The 21,330-nt window shown below is 35.8% G+C and overlaps 1 protein-coding gene across 1 annotated transcript in view; it reads right to left on the bottom strand.

Annotated features, from left to right (window-relative positions):
* Iqcm (IQ motif containing M) overlaps window positions 1–21,330 on the bottom strand; it is a 274,753-nt gene that overhangs the window by 169,278 nt on the left and 84,145 nt on the right. Inside the window, exon 5 of the mRNA XM_021247888.2 lies at window positions 8,522–8,708. Within this exon, the coding sequence (XP_021103547.2) occupies window positions 8,522–8,708 (187 nt within the window). The remainder of the gene's footprint in view (window positions 1–8,521; window positions 8,709–21,330) is intronic.

Genomic DNA, 21,330 nt, shown 5'->3' with positions numbered 1-21,330 from the left:
CACATTAGCCCAGCCAACACAAGTCTTCATGACTTATTCTGAAAGGCAGGATTGCTATTTATAAATGTTGATCAGAAAGATACAGGGGAGTCATAGTTATTTTTAAATTAGACATGAATGCTATGCAAGAATACACAGTGGTAGCAATTACAAAAGAGAAAGAAATAAAAGGAATAAAGATAGGAAAGGAAGAAGTTAAACTGTCATTATTTGTTGATGATATGATACTTTACATAGAAGACCCAAAAAACTCTACCAAAAGACTTGTAGACTTAATTGACAGATTCAGTAGAGTAGCTGGATTATAAGGTCAACACTCAAAAAAAAATAGCTTTCTTATACACAAATAGTAGACTCATTGAGAGAGAAATTAGGGAGACATTTCCTTTTACAATAGCATCCAAAGAGATGAAATATCAAGGAATCAATCTAACAAAGGAAACAAAAGACATCTACACCGAAAACCACAGCACCCTGAAAAAGGAGATTGAGGAGGATATAAGACAATGGAAAGACATCCCTTGTTCCTGGGTAGGAAGAATCAATATAGTGAAAATGGCCATACTTCCAAAACTGCTATATAGTTTAATGCAATGCTGATTGAAATTCCAACAATATACTTCACAGAGCTAGAGAAAACAATCCAAAAATTCATTTGGAACCAGAAGAGACCTAGAATAGCAAAAGCAATTCTAGACAACAGGGACATGGTTGGGGGTATCACAATACCCAACCTGAAGCTATACTACAAAGCTACTGTGATAAAAACAGCATGGTACTGGCAAAGAAATAGAACTGAGGATCAGTGGAATAGATTAGAAGATCAAGAAACAACTTCAGACATGCTCAGCCACCTCATCTTTGACAAAGGAGCCAACAACCCTCATTGGAGGAAAGATAGCTTATTTAATAAATGGTGTTGGAAAAACTAGATTTCAAATGGTCAGAGATTAAAACTAGACCCATATCTATCACCATGCACTAAACTAAGATCTAAGTGGATTAAAGATCTAAATATTAAGACAGAAACACTAAACTTGCTGGAAGATAGGTAGAACTCATGAAGATATTGGCATAGGACAAGACTTTATGAACAAAACCTCAGTAGCACGGGAACTAGCACAAAGAATCAACAACTGGGATTTCATCTTATTAAAAAGCTTCTGGACTGCAAGAGAAACTACCAACAGAGCTAACCAACAACCTACAATGTGGGAAAAAAATTTTAGCAGCTGTAACTCAGACAAAGGGCTAGTATCTAGAATATATAAATAACTGAAAAAAATCAGACCCCCAAATTCAACGACCCAATTCAAAAATGGGCATCTGAAATGAAAAGACATTTCTCAGACAAAGAAGTAAAAGCAGCAAATAAACATATGAAAAAAGGTTCAACATTCAAGAGATGCAGATGAAAACAACACTGATTCCCCCTCACCCCAGAAAGAATGGCTGCTATCAAGAAATCAACCAATAACAAATGCTGGCTGGGGTGTGGAGAAAGGAATCCTTCTCTACTGTTGGTAGGAGTGCAGACTGGTGCAACCACTATGGAAATCAGTGTGGAGATACCTCAAAGAACTAGGGCTGGGTGGTCCCGAGGTCATCAGTTCCGCGGAAAACACCGATTCAGCCCTCTGCAGACAGGCAGGTCTGCGGACATGGTCCTGAGGTCTCCAGTCACACTGAAAACACCGAATCAGCCCGTGCTCCTGCAGCAATCCACTGGAACCACCCCCGCCTACTTTGGCCTCTTCTCTGTACAGTCACCTGGTTCCACACTACAAAGACACAGAGGACACCAGACCACCAGACCAGTGTACTGGAGCTAATCAAGTTCTTAGCATTTAAAGAATTCCTGCGCAGAAGTAGGGGCTTCTGAGCCACCATCCCACTGCTCCTGGTCCAGAGGAAGGGGTTTCCGGGCCACCAAACATCCCACTGCTCCCGGCCCAGAGGAAGGGGTTTTTGGGCTACCATTGCTACTGCCGCTCCTGGCCCGTGGCCCACCTACCCCAGCTCAGAGGAGGTGAGCTGTGTAGACACCAAGAGCATCCCCCTGCCCTCCCAGTCAAAATGAGAAAACACATAAATAAGTCTCAAAACCAGACTTCCAGATCACCTACAGCAACCCCAAAGGGAAATGAGATGGAACACTCTGATACTCAACAACCTGGACCCACTGAACTGGCAACAAAAGGGGATCTGGAAATAATGAAATCAGAAATAATTTCTCAGATAACAGGAGAAACTGTGCTCCTAGTTCAAGACATGATTAATAAATCTAGAGAGGAGCTCAGGAACATGATGGAATCCCAACATAAGAAACAAATGGAATCCATAAAACAGATGCAAATAGATTTCCAGGAAATGAAAACCTCCATTGAAAGTCTACACAGCAGAATGAGCCAATGCGAGGACAGAATTTCAGATGTAGAAGATAAGATTGTAATTAGTGACCAGGAAAAGAAAAATTGCTTCAAAATTATAAGGAAACATGAGAAATCAATCCAGGAGCTGCTAGGTGATGCAAAGAAGAATAACATAAGACAGATTGGGCTCAATGAAGAAACAGGAGAGAGTGGAGATGACAAAAAAATCTCTTCACAGAAATAATGGCAGAAAACTTCCCAAGCAGGGGAAAAGAGCTTGACATACAGATAAGGGAGGCATATAGGACTCCAAATAGCCTTGATCAAAAAAATCTACACGCAGGCATATAATTGTTAAGATTCCAGAAACTCAACAGAAGAACAAAGTTCTACAAGAAGTCAGAGAAAAGAAACAAATCACATACAAAGGAAAGCCCATCAGAATCACACCAGACTTCTCAACACAAACCATCAAGGCAAGAAGAGCTTGGAGTGACATATTCCAAGCCCTAAAAGAAAACAGCCTCCAACCCAGATTGATGGACCCTGCAAAACTATCTTTCAAAATGGATGGAGAAATAAGATACTTTCATGACAAAGAGCACCTTAGGAACTTTGTGAATATCAAACCAGCACTCCAAAGAAGTTTACACAATATCCTAGGAACAGACATTGAGGATCACAACCCCAGGAAGCAAAGCAGAATGAACCTATCTGACATGACAAGAAATTAAATGTCAAGGAGGAGAACCCAACAAAAGGAAAAAGTCATGGCAACGACAAGTCAATACGTTTCAGTTATAACCATCAACGTTAATGGTCTCAATTCACCAATCAAAAGAAATAGACTGGCAGAATGGGTCAACAAGAAAAATCCAACAATATGCTGCATCCAAGAAACACACTTAATTCAAAAGGAAACTCATAGACTGAAAGTGAAAGGGTGGAAAACAATACTCCACGCGACAGGAACCTCCCAAAAAAGCAGGAGTAGCTATCCTCTTTGTAGATCAAGTAGATTTCAAACCAACACTGATTAAGAGAGACAAAGAAGGACACTACCTCCTTGTAAAGGGAACAATTCAACAGGAAGGGATGACAATCATAAATATCTATGCACCAAACACTAGTGCGTCCAACTATATAAAACAAATACTAACTGACAAGAAAAGTCATATATGCACTAATACAATTGTAGTGGGGGACGACAACACCCCACTGTCACAAATAGATAGATCAACTAGACAAAAAATAAGTAATGAAATACTACAACTCAATCGACCTCTTGAACAAATGAGCTTAACAGATGTTTACAGAGTACTCCACCCCACAAAATCAGAATACACATTCTTCTCAGCTGCACATGGGTCATTCTCAAAAATAGACCACATACTCACACATAGAACATGTTTAAGTAAGTGCAAGGGAATTGAAGTTATCCTCTGTATATGATCAGACCATAGTGCAATGAAATTGGAGATCCATAGCAAAAGAAACTCAAAAAATTTCATAAACATGTAGAAATTGAACAATACAGTTCTGAATAACCAGTGGGTCACAGAGGAAATTAAAGAAAAAATCAGACAGTTCCTTCACTTAAATGACAATGACAATACAACATATCAGAATCAATGGGACACAATGAAAGCAGTCTTATGAGGGAAATTCATAGCAGTGAATATGCATATTAGGAAAACAGAATGAGCCCAATTAAACAACCTGATGCTGAACTTCAAGCTTCTAGAAAAAGAAGAGCAGGAAAAACCCAAAGCTCATACAAGGAAGGAAATTATAAAGATCAGAGGAGAAATCAATGCAATGGAGACTAAGAGAACAATACAAAAAAATCAATGAAGCCAAGAGTTTGTTCTTCAAAAGAATCAGCAAAATTGACAAACCCTTAGCCAACATTATCAGGAAAGGGAAAGAAAAGGCCCATATCCATGCAATTAGGAATGAAAAGGGTGACATTACAACAGACCCTGTAGAAATCCAGAGGATCATCAATACCTACTTCCAGAACCTATATGCCAATAAGATGGACAACACAGAAGAAATGGACAGATTCCTAGATACATATGAATTACCAAAGTTGAATGAAGAAGACCTAAAAATTCTGAACAACCCAATATCAACCAATGAAATTGAAAATGTAATTAATAACTTATCAACTAAGAAAAGCCCAGGGCCTGATGGCTTCACTGCTGAATTCTACAAGACATTTAGAGAGGAACTGCTGCCACTACTGTTTAAACTCTTCAATGAAATTGAAAGGGAAGCAATACTCCCAAATTCATTCCTGGAAGCAAACATCACCTTGATCCCCAAAGCAGAGAAAGACCCAACTGAAAAAGAGAACTATAGGCCAATCTCACTAATGAACATAGATGTAAAAATTCTTAATAAGATACTGAAAAACAGAATGCAGAAGATCATCAAGAAGATCAGACACCCTGATCAAGTGGGATTCACCCCAGGGATGCAGGGATGGTTCAATATACAAAAATCAATTAATGTAATACACTATATCAATAGAGCCAAGGACAAAAACCATATGATTATCTCCATAGACGCAGAAAAAGCATTTGACAAAATCCAACATGAATTTATGATAAAAACCCTACAAAAAATTGGAATAGATGGTCTCTACCTCAATCTGATAAAAGCCATCTATGAAAAACCAACAGCCAGTATCATATTAAATGGTCAAAAACTGAAATCCTTCACACTAAAATCAGGAACAAGACAAGGATGTCCACTATCACCACTCCTGTTCAATATAGTTTTGGAATATCACCCATGGCAATTAGACAAGAGAAAGAAAGAAAAGGAATAAAGTTAGGAAATGAAGAAGTCAAATTGTCATTATTTGCAGATGACATGATACTCTATATAGAAGACCCCAAAAATTCCACCAAGTCTTCTAGACTTAATAACCAAATTCAGTAGAGTAGCAGGATACAAGGTCAACACATAACAATCAAAAGTTTTCTCTACATGAACAACGGACTCACTGAGAGAGACACAGGGCAAACAATTCCTTTCACAATAGCATCCAAAAAACTGAAATACCTAGGAATCATCCTAATGAAAGAAATCAAAGACCTCTTCTCTGAAAACTATAGCACTCTGAAAAGAGAGATTGAAGATGATATCACAAAATGGACAGACCTCTCCTGCTTCTGAGTAGGAAGGATTAACATAGTGAAAATGGCCATACTTCCAAAACTGCTATATAGATTCAATGCAATCTCAATTGAAATCCCAACAGCATACTTCATGGACCTTGAGAAAACAATCCAAAAATTCATTGGGAACAAGAGACCCAGAATAGCAAAAATAATTCTAGGTAACAGAGACATGGCAGGGGGTATCACAATCCCCAACCTGCAGCTATACTACAAAGTTACTGTGATAAAAACAGCATGGTACTGGCAAAGAAACAGGCTTGAGGACCAGTGGAACAGATTAGAAGATGCAGAAACAACACCAGACACACTCGGCCATCTCATCTTCAACAAAGGAGCCAAACACCCTCACTGGAGGAAAGATAGCCTCTTTAATAAATGGTGCTAGAAAAACTGGGTTTCAACTTGTCAGAGATTCAAAGCAGACCTTGATCTCTCACCATGCACTAAACTAAAATCGACATGGATTAAAGATCGAAATATTAAAATAGAAATTCTGAACCAATTAGAACAGAGGTTTGGTAGAACTCTCGAAGACATCGGTGTAGGAAAAGATTTTATGAACAAAACCTCAGTTGCCTGTGAATGAGTACAAACAATCAACAAGTGGATTCTCTTCTTATTAAAAAGCTTCTGCACAGGAAGAGAAACCATCAGCAGTATGAAGAGCAACCCATAATGTGGGAAAAAAATCTTCACCTGCTCCTCCTCAGACAAAGGTCTACTATCTTGAATCTATAAAGAACTTAAAAAGATCAGACCTCCCAAATTTAAAGACCCAAGCTGAAAATGAGCACCTGAAATGAACAGACATTTCTCAGACAAAGCAGTAGAAATAGCAAATAAATACATGAAAAAATGATCAACATCACTGGTCATTCGAGAGATTCAAATGAAAACAATGCTGAGATTCCACTTCACTCCAGAAAGAATGGCTGCTATCATGAAATCAACCAATAACAAATGCTGGTGGGGCTGTGGGGAAAGAGGAATCCTGCTCCACTGCTGGTGGGAGTGTAGACTGGTGAAAGCACTGTGGAAATCAGTATGGAGATACCTCAAAGGACTAAGACTGGAAGTCCCATTTGACCCCGCTGTTCCACTGCTGGGGATCTTCCCCAAAGAATTAAAAGAATCATACCACAGTGATATATGTGTGCCCTTGTTCATAGCAGCACAGTTTGTGATAGCTAAAACTTGGAAACAGCCCATATGCCCATCAACTGGAGACTGGATAAAGAAAATGTGGTTTTTTTATAAAATGGAGTACTACTCAGCCATAAAGAATGAGAAATTAGAGACATTTATAGCTACGTGGATGCACATTGAGGTGATACTCTTAAGTGAAATAAATAGGATACACATGTATAAATACTGAATAGTTTCTCCAGTGTGAGAAACTGAAAGTGTAAATAAGGACTAAAATGTATAATAGGTAATGTGAAATAGGAAGAAAAGGGGCAAAGGGGAAGGAAGTGGGAGGGCTAGGGGAAAGGATAGAAGGGAATGGGATTAATATGAGAAAATGGAAAAATAGGAACAAAATCTTTGTAAATAGGGAGGAATGGAGGGGTTGAAGGGAGAGCTGGGCAAGGATGAAAAATAAGAACCAAGAGAGACTACGTAAAGGTGCAAATTTCCAATGATGAATGTCATTATATTGTATACCTAAAATGTACCAATGATTAGCATGAATAATCAATAATGCAAAATAGGAAGAAAAAGTCCAAAGGGGTAGGGGTAGTGGAGGGGCAGGGGAAAGGAAAGAAGGGAAAGGAAAAATGCTGAGAAATGGAAAAAATGGAAATAAAGTCTTTCTAAATAGGGAAGGGTAGAGAGGGTGAAGGGAGGGCTAGGAATGGGGAAAAAATAAGAACCAAGATGCATCATATAAAGGTACAAGTTCCCAATGAGAAATGTAATTGTGCTGTATAGCTAAAATATACCAATAAAAGAATTTTTAAAAAAAGAAAAAAAAGAACTAGGGCTGGAAGTCCCATTTGAACCAGCTATTTCCCTGGTGGGTACTTTCCCAAAAGAATTAAAAGAATCATATCACAGAGATATATGTGCACCCATGTTTATTGTGGCACAGTTTGTAATAGCTGAAGCTTGGAAGCAGCCCAAGTGCCCATCAACTGGAAACTGGATAAAGAAGATGTAGGGTTTTTTAATAAAATGGAGTACTATCAACCATAAAGAATGAGAAACTAGAGACATTTATAGCTAAATGGATGCATATTGAGGCCACACTCTTAAGTGAAATAAATAGGACACTCGTGTAAATACCGAATAGTTTCTCTAGTGTGAGAAACTGATAGTGTAAATAAGGACTAAAAGGATTAATAACTAATAATTGATACTTTGAAATAGGAAAAGGTCCAAAGGGGTAGGGGTAGTGGGAACAGATAGGGAAAGGAAAGAATGGAAAGGAAAAATTATGAGAAAAGAAATAAAAAATGGAAATGAAGTCTATGTAAATAGGGAAGGGTGGAGGGATGAAGGGCGCACAGGTAATGGGAAACAAATAAGAACCAAGATACATCATGTACAGGTACAAGCACCCAATGATAAATGTAAATGTATTGTATGCCTAAAATGTACCAATAAAAGAATTTAAGTAAAAAAAGGAAAGTATACGCGGTGGTATGAGAAGTGGAAAAAAGTTGCTCTAAACAGAGAATAAATAGCAAAGAAGTAACAATTTTAGTAGCAAGGAACGTTTGTCTGGTTTAAGAGTAAGTGGTTCTAGACTACCTGTGGTAAGGGCAAGACAGTTCTTTTGTTCAGACTATCATCAGAGCAAATTATTGATAACATGTTCTTAATAAAAAAAAATGTAGGTGAAACTTTACTCAGAAAACTTACAGGCTTATTGACCAGGAAACTATTCAAAATTTCACTTAATTAAATCTACATATTAAATGTTAAACACATTATAATATCTAATGTATGTTTTACCTTGGCCATTATTCTTTGAAGTCTCTTGCGTTCAAGCCACCCTCTGACACGTGCTTGCATGAGAGTAATCATCCTAACTACTTTTTTGGTAATTATTAATCTGCTTCTTTCTTGGAACCCTTGGAAGATTTCTGTGTGTGGTCCAATTCTTTTAACTTTACTGCCCAATTTATCGGTTTTATTTATCCTAAAATAAAATATAAAAACTTCTTAGTGGTAACAAGAAAAATAAACACTTCTACAGTCTTAAATGCTTTCAACGATAACAATATTGACACAGGGAATGTATTTTAATTTGTACATAGAATTCAATATGTGATATCACTTGAACATGTGAACCAGGTTCTCAAAGAAGGCTACATAATCTAAAATCAATATATTTTCATATATAAATTTAACTTTCTGAGGAAAGGAAATTGAAAAGAAAGTGAATTTGTCCAAGTTTATTCACAACTATTCAAACGAGAATATTTTCACATTTCAGGGTAGATTAGTTCAGATAATTTTCCTGTCTCTGAAGCTATTTTAAATTGAAGACTACTTTAAAATTATTAAATTATGATTCAAATCCTCTTAGTCAATAAAGAGTGTAGTATGGTCACTGGAGTCGTGGGCCATAGGATCAGCAGCAGCGAAGGATCACACTGGGAAGCCAGGATCAGCCCTGCAAGACCGATACAGGTAGACTCTGAAGTGACTATACACATGTGAGGAACTGCAGACACTACCAGACACACAGTAATGGTAACCTTGGTGACTTTGTGTCTACTTCTTCCCTTTGTATATCTGATTTAATTTTTATATGATGGCCAGTTTTTTCAAAGACTTTTTACAGTCCAAAGTCTAGTTACCTTCAAATTCTTATACAAATGCTTTTGTTTCTATCTCCCCCAGGCAGAGCTGGAGTCCCACTGAGGTTCCAAATAAATTCATCCGTAAGTGCTGGGCGGTATTTCCAAAGTGCACTGTACTTTGAAAAAAGTGAGACCTCTGAATTCCAGATTGATTTTCTTAATTCTCAGGTTTGAACCTCTAGTTCAAATTGATTGGTTTGTTTTCCCCCCTTGGACTATCAGATTAACAGTCTGCTGGCTCTAAACTCAAAATACTTACACATCCACATGTTTTAAACATGGACCAAATAAAAATATTCTTAGTCACTTAGAGTTTCTTGTTTTGCATATGGCTTAAAATTCACACAATATATGTTAGTTATCAATAAAACAATTTGGAAGACCAAAGAACTCAAGCCGCTGATATTCTTTAGAGCTCTCAGACCCACAGACTCCACCCATCTTGTTGCAGATCACATGGGCATGTAAGTCCCCTCCCCACTTCCCCTTTCCCACAAGAGTTCCCTGGCCTTCCTTCCATCCTGGGAGCTGGCCCCAGGTCACTGTCTCCAGAAGGTATTTGGTCTGAGGGACTTCTCACATGCATACCAGCCCGTGGGGATCAAACTCTGGACCCTGCACTTACAGGTAGGCACAGCACCACTGAGCTAAATCTCCAGCCCTTACATAGGTTTTTCTTAAGTAGCTAAGTTTTGTGATGTTATTGTGTCAATAGATAACTGACATGCATACTTATGTTTTCACTCAAAGACTAATAAAATGGCTGTTAAATTCATTTTTTTAAAGATTTTTATTTCAGAGGTAAATTATGGTACTCATGCTGCACATTTATGGCATTAAAATTTTGAAACCTTGAGTTTTGTCAATGTTCTTAGGGTCAGTGATATTTCCTTACTTCAAGGTGTTCAACAAACAAATTCTTATGGATGCATATATATATATATATATATATATATATATATCCTCAAAAGAGGACAGTATTCCTCTTCCCTCTGACATTGTTGGTTATGTAGTGAGCTCATGCTAAATGTATATCATATTGTTGCATATTGCACTGTATGCCTTTTGGGGATCACAGCACCAATAGGTGGTTGCTGCTTTTCCCTCTCCCTTCCCCAAAGATCCTACATGTCATGAATTTTGTTTTCTGAAAGAAACAGCAAAAGAACAATTGCTTTATAAACAATGCACCATTTTGTTAAGAATTTATGGTACAAAGAAAAGATTTACAGGTACAAGCTTTTCAGTACAAACTGATATCACAACCACGAGCCTGCTAGACTAGGCGAAAGAACTGGTTCAGGAGGCTATAACTGCATGTGGTAGTCTACTTAATCCATGATCAGGAGAATAAAAATTATCTCTTATTGAATAAACTGTTTGAATTGTTATTCATATTTATTTTCTAATAAAAGTGACAAAACTTCCTTTCTTTGAATCTATTTATGAATTTCAATTTATTTGCCTTTACTTGTATAAGCTAGAATGATGTAAAAATGATATGATTTTTAAATGATATAAAAATGGTTGCAACTGACCTTCAGTACTCAAGGAAAAAAATTACTAATGAAAATTTTCATATAGATTATAAATTAAGAAATTATCAGAAATAAATCAATAGAAATTAAGAACATATATTTATTTTATCCATAAAAAGTTAAATATAGAATGCTTTTACAGAGTTCATTATATCTGTATTTACTCACAAAGTTTTAATAAAAATCAAGACTTTTTTCTACCATGATATAACTGAAAAAATCTATTTGTATCCATTTTCCATATAGTTTACACACATGTCATTGAACTAGGAATGGTGGCTCTATTAAGGAATATGGATTCACTTATTATATTAAAATGATGCCCACTAAGTTCGTCCAGAAAACCAGCATACATTGTTAGCAGCAATACCTGGTGGAATATTTACTTCCTGGCAATCAAGAAATATTGTACGGGTACAAATTCTCTATGATCAATGTGACCAATATATATGAAAAATATGTACTAATAAAATATAAAGTTTACAAAAGAAAGAAAAGGGACACTTTTACCACTGTATACAATGAAGGTAAAACTGGGAAGAGACAATTGGATGATTCCTAATTCTGAACCTCAACAGAAGAACTGATGTGGGCAATAAAAATCTCTGCTGCATAAATCATTTTAAAAGAAAGTAACACTAAGAGATTTGTCACTCACCTAGACAACAGTGACTGATGCCTTAGTATCATGTGATGCTAGTTTTGCTAACAATACAGTATAATGTCTAGGCTTTAATCCATGCAATATTCCACATGTTAATGAGACTAGTCCAATATTAAGTTAAAAGTGGCTGAACAAACATATGCAGTCAAAACTGTGCCATATGAGTATGCCTTGATTACAATGAAGGATTCAGAAAACAAATTGACAGCTTGTCTTCCTTCACCATGAGTAAGTTCAGACCTCACACCTTGTGGGAAGGGTACCTGCTACCTTGTGATAAACAAACACAGGCAATTCTGTCTTGCACTAATCTCTAAAATAATTGGATCTCAAGCCCTTTATTACTGAACCCATGTCAAAATAATGATTTTTAGTCTCATGATACTGATTTCTTGGATAGAGATATAAACTTTAGTAAATCATTTAGTTCTTGTACACCTAAGACAACCCAAGAGTCAAATGTGGACAAACAAAACAAATTAGCTCCTTTCATCTAATATCAGATTTATAATCATTTTCTGAATAAAACAATATCTATTATTGATTTATTTTTCTTTTTGTTTCTAGCACCTACCCAAATCTTTTGTTGTAAAATTGCCTTTTATTGAATTTTAGAGCCTGTATCCCTATTAAAAACACCATATCCTTGCAAAAAGTTAACATTCCATATTTTGTCATTATAGTTCCTAATTTTGGAGTAATTCTTAAATTTAGTGACAGCCACATACCTTGAAGTTTAGTCATATTCTCAAAAGGTTTATTGTAGTTAAATAAAATATAAACCTGGCTAAAAATGGAAACATGAGTATAGTAAAATGTTCCAATAATAATGTTAAGTTAAAATAGAAATAATACGGCATCATTGTTCAGTTTCAAAATTAGGCAAAAATTTCTACAAAACTATCCAACTTCAGAAAAAGTTTTGTTAAAGATGAACTCCTAACATTATTCTTTACCTCATAATCTATTTGAAAAAGTGACTTGGCAATAAGGATCAAGAGTATATGCCCTGGTAATTAATTTCCTTTTTGGGAATTATGAAAATGGCACATTTATGAAGATATTTATCATAGATTCATTTATGATAGAGAAATTTAGAAATAAATCTCTAAATGGTGTTAAGTCCAAAAAATCAGGTCATAAAACTGATGAAGATTAGGGTTGAGAAAATGCTTATGATTTTAAACATTGATACTAAGAGAATAAAAATATTAAATTGTATGCATTACATGATTGTAAATTTTTAAGTATATAAATAAGGGCAGAAAGAAACATTCCAAAAATGCTATTGTGGGTGAATTAACACAGTGTTTCTAAACAAGGGTGAATCAAAATCACCTGACAATTATTTTCAAGAAACTCCTGGGCCGGGGATTTAGTTCAGTGGTTTCGCTGCCTGCTGTACAAGCTCAAGGACCAGAGTTCGATCCCCGGTACCAAAAAAAAAGAAAAGAAACTCCTACTTAGGACCTGCTTTCATCCATTCTGATTCAATGACTCCTTTAGTAAAATAGATCCAAATCTAAATGCTAGATTGTAACCAAAATATTAAGTTGTAAAGAAAATGATGATTTGTTCCCCATTTTCTGATTTTATTCAGATTTCCTGAAACTAATATTTAGTTTCAGGAGTAACAATAATAGAAATAGTAGCAACCTTTTATCAATCATTTGCTTTAAAATTTCACCATTGATTCAAAAAGATTTTGTTGGATAAATGTTACTATTCTAGTTTTATAAATGAGCAAACTGGTACTGAGAAAAATCAGGTGACTTCCTAAAATCATTTACTCAGAACTGAAAGCCCTTCCAATCATGTACGTGATAAAATCAAGAGGAAAAAACTATCATGGCAACAGAAAGGCAGGCACTGGCAGCATTCAATGCCTGTTTATTCAATTGTTTGTTTCAGTATTACTTAAATATGTAGTCATATTGTATATACAAACTCTGTTACTGAAGTATTCAACTGCTCCACCATCCAAGAATGAATAGCAGATAGGATGAGGGAAGGTATTGTGATGTCAGACACATAAAGGCCAAATGATCTCCTCTGAATTAGAAAATCAGTGGAAATTAAGCGTGGCTTGTCCTCCAAATACAACTTTTAAACTTACCTTCACTAACATGTTTTCATATGAAGAGAATTGTTATTTTTAACATAGATTCTTAGCCACTAAAGAATCTCTGTGAAACTCAGAAGATCTTTATTGTGATAAGATGAGTCAGTAGGAGCCAGATATAGGACCATTGTGTCCCACTTCCTTCTAAACTCACTCTAAGAAAGTTGAGAGACCAAAGTTGAATGTTTGCATTTGAATTTTTCATTTGAAGTTTCACAAATCTATGATCAAGTTATCAAATCAAATGATACACAGAGAGAGAAGAAATCATTAAGCAAAATTATTTGTGAGAAATGATACAATAAGTTAATTAGTAAATTAATCATGTCTGAACATTAGACCCTGAGCTCGGCCAACATTTGAACAGGGAATTTCCTTTCTAGTGCTAATGCTTATATAATAATAAATATTAAACACTAAATCAGTTTTAGAGTTTGGTTCAGATATTGCTACTAATTAGTTTTGGCTGATATTGAAGTATTTTGTATGCTCCATTTATAAAAGCACTGTTTGCCCATCTGTTCATAGGTTGAAAGTGATTAAAGGATACTTATTTTGGCTGCTGTAAAAGCCAAATACTTTTTAAGCTGCAAATATGTGACAAAACCAGTTCAGGTTGCCAAGTTCAGAAAATATATTCAAAGAGATTTGTGATGCTTCCCTCCCCCAATTCCTCTTCCAACCTGCATTATCGAAAAGTAAATATGATGCTTTCCTGATTAGACTCACATGCCTGCTTTGTCCAAATGCTTTGCAATTTAGTTATAATTTACACAATTTACTCTGATTTGGATCTTCTGCTACCAAGCTGTGTCGAGGGCTTTCGCTTCCTGTACGTGCAGCCTTGAAGTAGAAGCATGTGATGCCCTCATGCTTTGAATGTGGGATTTGAAAGCAGCGGGGGTAATGAGTGAAACAAGTTTGTGGCCTACTTTAACTCCCTGAATGAGGTCTATTCAGTTTGAAAACAACGCAGTAAGTTCAGTATGGGTGATACAGACTTTTTTTTTTATATAGACTATTTTAAGGGATGTAATATATTCCCATACAATTCAACTTTTGTCTCTGTATTATTTTACTGCTCCATTTTCAAATCTTCCCAAGGGTTTAGTATTTTACAGTAGCAAAATCTGTTCACTTCAAAAAAAAGAGCCAGGTTCCTGGAACTTTCTAAAATAAGTTCCAATCTTCTTGAAATGGAAGGTAATGTCACTTTTGTTCAGGAAAAAATGTAAAGTCGTTTAAATATCTGAATGAGACGTGTTTTCCTTGGTGCTCTCTACTCTCTTTTTTGTTTTTGTTAGTACATGTTTGTGATACATAATAATTACATTTGTTTTGGGGAATTGGTATCTGGATTATTCTTTTTGTATTCTTATTGTTGCTTTCAATGCTGCTTGGCCCTAACCTTTAAAAAACCCGTAAAAGTACTGCTCTGTATTTGGATGCCTGTACATCCACAGCAGTCTGTTAAACTACATCATATTAAAGGGTAGAGACTGATATCCTGTTTAAAGTATCCAAGAGTATTTGAATTTCTGCACAGGGTATTTTTTACCTAGATACCTAATTAGAACATTTCAGGCTGTAAAATGTTTAAAGCAATCAATATGGGAGATGAGAATCAGATATGGAAAGGGAAAAACAAAAGAAATTTTCCTGGCTCATTGTAGCATATTTAAGAAAAGATGAGGTTCATTGTTATTGCTGCGGTTACTCTTTGAGTTCACTTTTTCATCTTTTCCTCAAAAAAAAAAAAAGAATGATTTTTACATTCCAAATTCAGTTCAGAAAACACAATTATTTCTTCCCATTAGTGTAAACATTCTGGAGAAGCAGCACTGATTATGAATTATATTGAAAAGATCATTTCACACAACACAATGGTAAAACCAGAAAGGAAACTGCTTTTGTTCAACTTGATGCTGACTTTGTGATCAAGGTAATCTACGATGCACTTTCATGGAATGCTGTTTCAGTTAGGCATCAGAAACTCCTATTTACTGTACCTACATTTTTTACTTGTCGAACAGAAGAAAATTATCCTTAAAGGCAATTGGAGTGACTGGCATGTATATGCCAGAGATATAATGGGAGCTGCTTTTCCAGTGGCACAGTGATCAGGTTGTCAATTTTCACAAGCTTATGTGTGGAATAGGGAAATAATGAATTGTTCCACTCTTCCTGCTGGTATAGTAATTTATTTCTCTTAGGGTATCTCTCTGCTCCCAACCCGAACTTTATTTGGTCAAGGCAAAAGACAGGGCTCTACCCACTCCCATATCTCCATATCTCTGATGAAGAAGGGTGAAATTCATGAAGACTCAGAACCTGTTTACATATTTCTTGTTAGCAAAGGGACTTCAGGTTACAGGGCTTCAGACAATTAAATAAATTCCCTTAAAAATTGGGTTGATTCCAAAAACAGTTTTTGATATTACAGCCAATACTTTATTCCCAAGGACATATGTGTTTTGGAGAGAGACATTTCCAGTGGGCCCAGGAAGCCTTCAAGCAGGAACACAGAATGACAGTCAGACAACAGTGGGCCAAAGCCTACTAGAAAAGCAGGAACTGCAGAGTGGACAGAGATGAGGGTTTTCGGCCCATATTTCTGTCTCTCTACTTGCCCCCTTTGTGAGTTCCTCTAAAATAGAATAATTGCAAATTCAATTTTCCCTACTTGAGATTTCATTCATTTTCATTGCACTATGGGCCAGAGGACCGTGCTTTTCGGATAAGTACTTTACTGTGTTTTCTCTCATGATTCTTCTTGCTCCTCCTTGGTCACTTCCTTATTGTTTCTAGGTAGGACTCACACCTACACAGGGCCTTCCCCTTGAACCAGGCCCAGCCACCCTGTTTCCTTGTTACTCATCTCCCGCGGTCAGTTGTTTCCTCAGTCTCTGCTACCTTCTTCAGAAGACACTAGTGAATTATGTCTATAGGTCTATCTCGTGTACATGGTTGAGGAAAGTAGACTCAAGACTTTCAGAAGCCAGAAGCTCCTATTGTGGAGAAGAAGGTCTACACTCGGGTCATACTCTACACTATGTCCATGAAATGTTCTTTCTTGAGCATGGTGCAACTCCAGTCATACGTAGTCTTGCATGATCTGTCTAGGGCTGGTCACGTTTCACAAGCTGGGGAGGCACCCAGAATGTTTCTGGGTATCTTGTGACCTTTGTGATTTTAGGCCTTGGGAAGGATTGTAAGGTTTGGTTGCTTGTTTGTTTGTTTCTGTGGAAATAGAGCACCACCTTTTTGGTGACAGCTGGAAAAACTCAATTAAAAATACCTAGAAGCCAGCTGTTCTTGTGGCCACAGGAAGAAAAACTGTAGCAAGGGGTATTAAGGTCAAGCAAAGATTAAAAATGAGGGAAAAAAGAAAGCATCTGGAAGACATTTCTCAAGCCTTTGAATCAGATGGGCTTGAGGTGCTGAATAGAGCCAAAGAACAGATGCCCAGGATGCTGTACAGTTAAGTGATTCCCACTTGTGTAAAGCCAGTCTCACTTTTCCTTAAGACAGTGTAAACTACTGTCTCAGTGATGATATCATAGAAATATACACACACATTGGGCAGTGGAATTAGCTTAGTGGTTTTGCCACCTGCTGCGCAAGCACAAGGACCCGAGTTCGATCCCCGGTACCAAAAAAACAACAAAAAAGAAATACACACACACACACACACACACACACACACGCTTAACTTTATGAGAAAACTGATAAAGATATGGTGTCAAGAAAAACAACATGTGTGAGTTCAAGGGAGATGAGTACTGGGCTCACTAGAGGACATGGTGTGGAAAGCAGAGCAGGCCTTTGAATTAAATGAGATGCCACTTGAATGGAGGCACTGTGAGTACCCAGAAAGGTTAAGAAAAGTCTAGGTGGCTATGGTGCTGTTGCTGTAGCTTGGATCTGGAAGTTCACCTAACGGCCCATGTGTTAAAGGCTTGGTCTCCAGCTGGCAGCCATCGGGAAGTGCTGGAAACAGTAAGAGGCAGGGGCTACTGGAAGGTTCCCGGTCATTGGAGGGGCGTTGTCAAAGGGCATTTGGGAACCCCAGTCTCTTCCCCTTCTCTTTCTCTCTTTTTTTTTTTTTGCTGTTCAGCCACCATGAGGGGAATCGTTCACTCCATCGCATATGACTGTTGTGATCTGCTGCTCGCCACAGGCCCAAACCAGCATGGTCACTGATCACAGACTGAAACCTCCAAAAATATGAGCCAAAATAACACTTGCCTCTTTATAAACTGAGACTCTGTCATTTTGTAGTAGCAACAGAAAACTAACAGCTATAGAGAGTCACCCTTTGAATAGAGAGGGTTTGGGTAGCAAATCTCTTCATTTCTTTAAACTCTCAGAATCTATAAAAGCCCAGAAACAGAATATATCAGCGAAAGGTATCTCTGGAGAAATGTTTTTCATCATAAATTTATTTTCATTTAATGTTTAGGCTGAGAACTGACTCAGAAAAAGAAAATCATTGAAAGAAGATATGTACTGATGTGCAGGGTAACTTTCCATTGAGGTAACAAATCTCAGAAGAAATAAAAGGAAAATTATCAGGTGGTAAATTAGAAAATTGTTTTGATATCAAAAAGAAAAGATGTGATCACTTTCGGGAAAAAATGATGATGTACAAATACAACAGTAATTTTAGAGATTAAAAAGAAACATTCAAGTACATACCTAGATCTCCAAATTCTGAAATGTGAATTTCAGAATGAGATATGTCAGCAGATATACTACATTTCATTGTTCAAAAAGGAAGCAATTTAGAAACAATAATCCAACTTTGCTTTTCAGTAAGATATTAGTGCATCATTTTTTATCCTTTTTTGTTTAAAAAAATTTAGTTAGTACGTGTTTGCAGTACATGACGATTATATTCATTGTGAGGAGTTGGTACATGTATATTACCCTTTCAGTTCCAGTAAGCTATAAAATAGGAAGAAAGGAATATATAAATATTCCTCTTCATCTGCAAATTTACATAAACTATATGAATGTTTGGAATCCTAAAGATGAAAATCATAAAGAGAAATAAATGGCTCCAAAAGAATATACTTTACTTCAAGTACGGTACATTTGATGGCTGACACTTTTGTCATTCAAAATTTAAGCAAATTATACACTAATAATGAGAGGCTGATGACCAGCCTCCAACCTTATCACAACTACAAATTTTATATTATAAATCAAAAAATTTAGACTTTTTTCTTCTATGAGTTAAAGACCCATCAATTATTCTATACCAGTCAGGCATTTTTTAATGACTTATGTTATAAAAATTCAACAAAAGAAAAATTCAGCAAAGGTATATTTAATCTGCAAAATACTAACAGCTCACTACAAAAAGCCACCAAAAAGAGAATAAGGGCTATCTTCACAGAGTGAAATAGGTTATCTGAACGAAAATTGGGATCTTTGCAATATAGTTAGAGATACCAAACAAATCCAAATAGACCTCACAAGAAAGACTGTTTATATACAAAGAAAATCTCACAGAAAATAAAAGTAGGACATTATTTCAATAGTAAAATAAAACAATATATAGCTCCTGGTTTACCAATTTTGCTTAAATGTTGAGAATTAATTGAGTGTGTGAATGTATTAGCTCCTTTTTTCTAATTACACATACTATTCTTTATATTTTAAAGATACCATATAAAAAGAACTGGAAAATGGACTAAAAGTAAATAAATTTAAAATAGAAAGAGATGCTACTTGTTTGCAAAATATAATTTAATTTTTGCCTACATCAAGAAAAAAATGTTTATACTATAATTTGTGCACACATTTCATTTTTTAAAAGCTCAAATTGAAGAGTGACATCTATTTGACAGTAATTCTTTCTGGTTTAAAAATCTTACATCAGGTATTTTACTTTAAAAAAAAAAAAAAAGCCGAAACATTCCTTTGGCATTTCTGAACTAGATTAGCTTTCTTGAAAATGTTTAACATGAATTTCTTTTTTCCTTAAAAATACTTTTAGATGTTCTCAACCATATTTGATTTGTTTTTATGGTTTTTGTGGTGCTAGGGATACAAGACAAAGCCGTGTGGATGTTAGAGACCATATTTTAATCTGTATGAATTTCAAAATCTGTCATTTAAATTCAAATATTAAATAAAGACTACTCAGATGTTAAATGCTCAGCTATAAGAATTATTTTAAATAAATGTTGGGCATAGGTCTATATAAGATGAATATGTAGCAGAATAATAAAATCAAGGCAAAAATGATCACCTTTTTCTCACAAATACATATTTAAGAACCCAAAATAAAATCAAATATCCATTGTGTAGACTTTAGAACCTATTTAACTGATCCCAAAAGTGTAGAATTCTAGCATTTCTTTGTTTGATAGATGCTAATGAAAAGTCTTATATATATATATTTGTATAAACAAATGTCCCTAAGCACTAAAACCTCTTGTTGTTTTCCCTTTCTGAGATTCTTTTTTTTTTTTTTTTTTTTTGGTACCAGGGATTGAACTCGGGTCCTTGCGCTTGTGCAGTGTTTTCCCTTTCTGAATACTGAAATCTGTATAGTGGAAAATTAGGAAGATGGACAGCAAAAACAAAAATATTAACATGAACAATTGTCTTTCAGGTTTGTGATCATTGAAGATTATGACAGAAACAATCAGAGCTCTGATTTATACCATTAGGCAACAGGTCCTAGTCCCAACCAAGAAAAAAAGTAGATTCCCACATTAGTAATAATTCCAAACCATGTGCAGGAGCAGAATTTTTAGTTTGCTTCCCTCCCTATTCCCACTTTTTCACACTCAAATGACTGTCTTCTTAAAAAATACTGCTAAGTGGGTACCTAAACCGGTCTTATTTGCCAACTGCTGAGGGTTCCAGCAAAGCTTGTGGGTAAGTGTAAATTAATTCCATCATTCCTTTTTCAATAAGTAAAATGAAAGGGTAGAAAAACAGGCTCTCTGGTATTTACTGCAGTCTGGCAACAGTAATATACGAATGACATATTTTCACCCTAGAAATACAAAATTACTTTAGAAACTGGCCAGGATTTTATTGAAGTTGACTGATGAGTGATGGAAAGTTATAATGTACTCTGTCTCATGAAGGCTCTAAGAAAAACTCTAGCTGAAAATACATGAGAAATTGCTCTCTAATAAAAATCTACTAGGCTAAGCTACAAAAGGATACCAACACATATATGGATTCTAAAATTCTGTGGAATTTTTATGATAGAAATGGTGCAGGATTTCAAATAAAGAAGAGAATCTTAGAAAAAGAAGAGTATAACAAACCCAAAGCTCGTACAAGAAAGGAAATTATAAAGATCCAAGCAGAAATCAATGGAATGGAGACTAAGAGAATGATACAAAAAATTAATGAATCAAACAGTTGGTTTTTTGAAAGAATAAATAAAACTGATAAACCCTTAGCCAACCTTAGCAAAAAAAGGAAAGAAAAGGCTCAAATCCATGCAATCAAGAATGAAAAAGGTGAAGCCACAATAGATCCAGGTGAAATCCAAAGCATTACCAATGCCTACTTCGAGAACCTGTACTCTAATAAAATAGAAAACACAGAAGAAATGGACAGATTCTTAGATACATATGAATTACCAAAGTTAAATGAAG

The sequence above is a fragment of the Heterocephalus glaber genome, unplaced genomic scaffold (genome assembly GCF_053883595.1).
Source record: "Heterocephalus glaber isolate CG9 unplaced genomic scaffold, H.glaber_assembly_v1.0 deba00000613, whole genome shotgun sequence".
NCBI classification, from domain to species: Eukaryota; Metazoa; Chordata; class Mammalia; order Rodentia; family Bathyergidae; genus Heterocephalus; species Heterocephalus glaber.
This window is presented reverse-complemented; position numbering and strand designations above follow the sequence as displayed.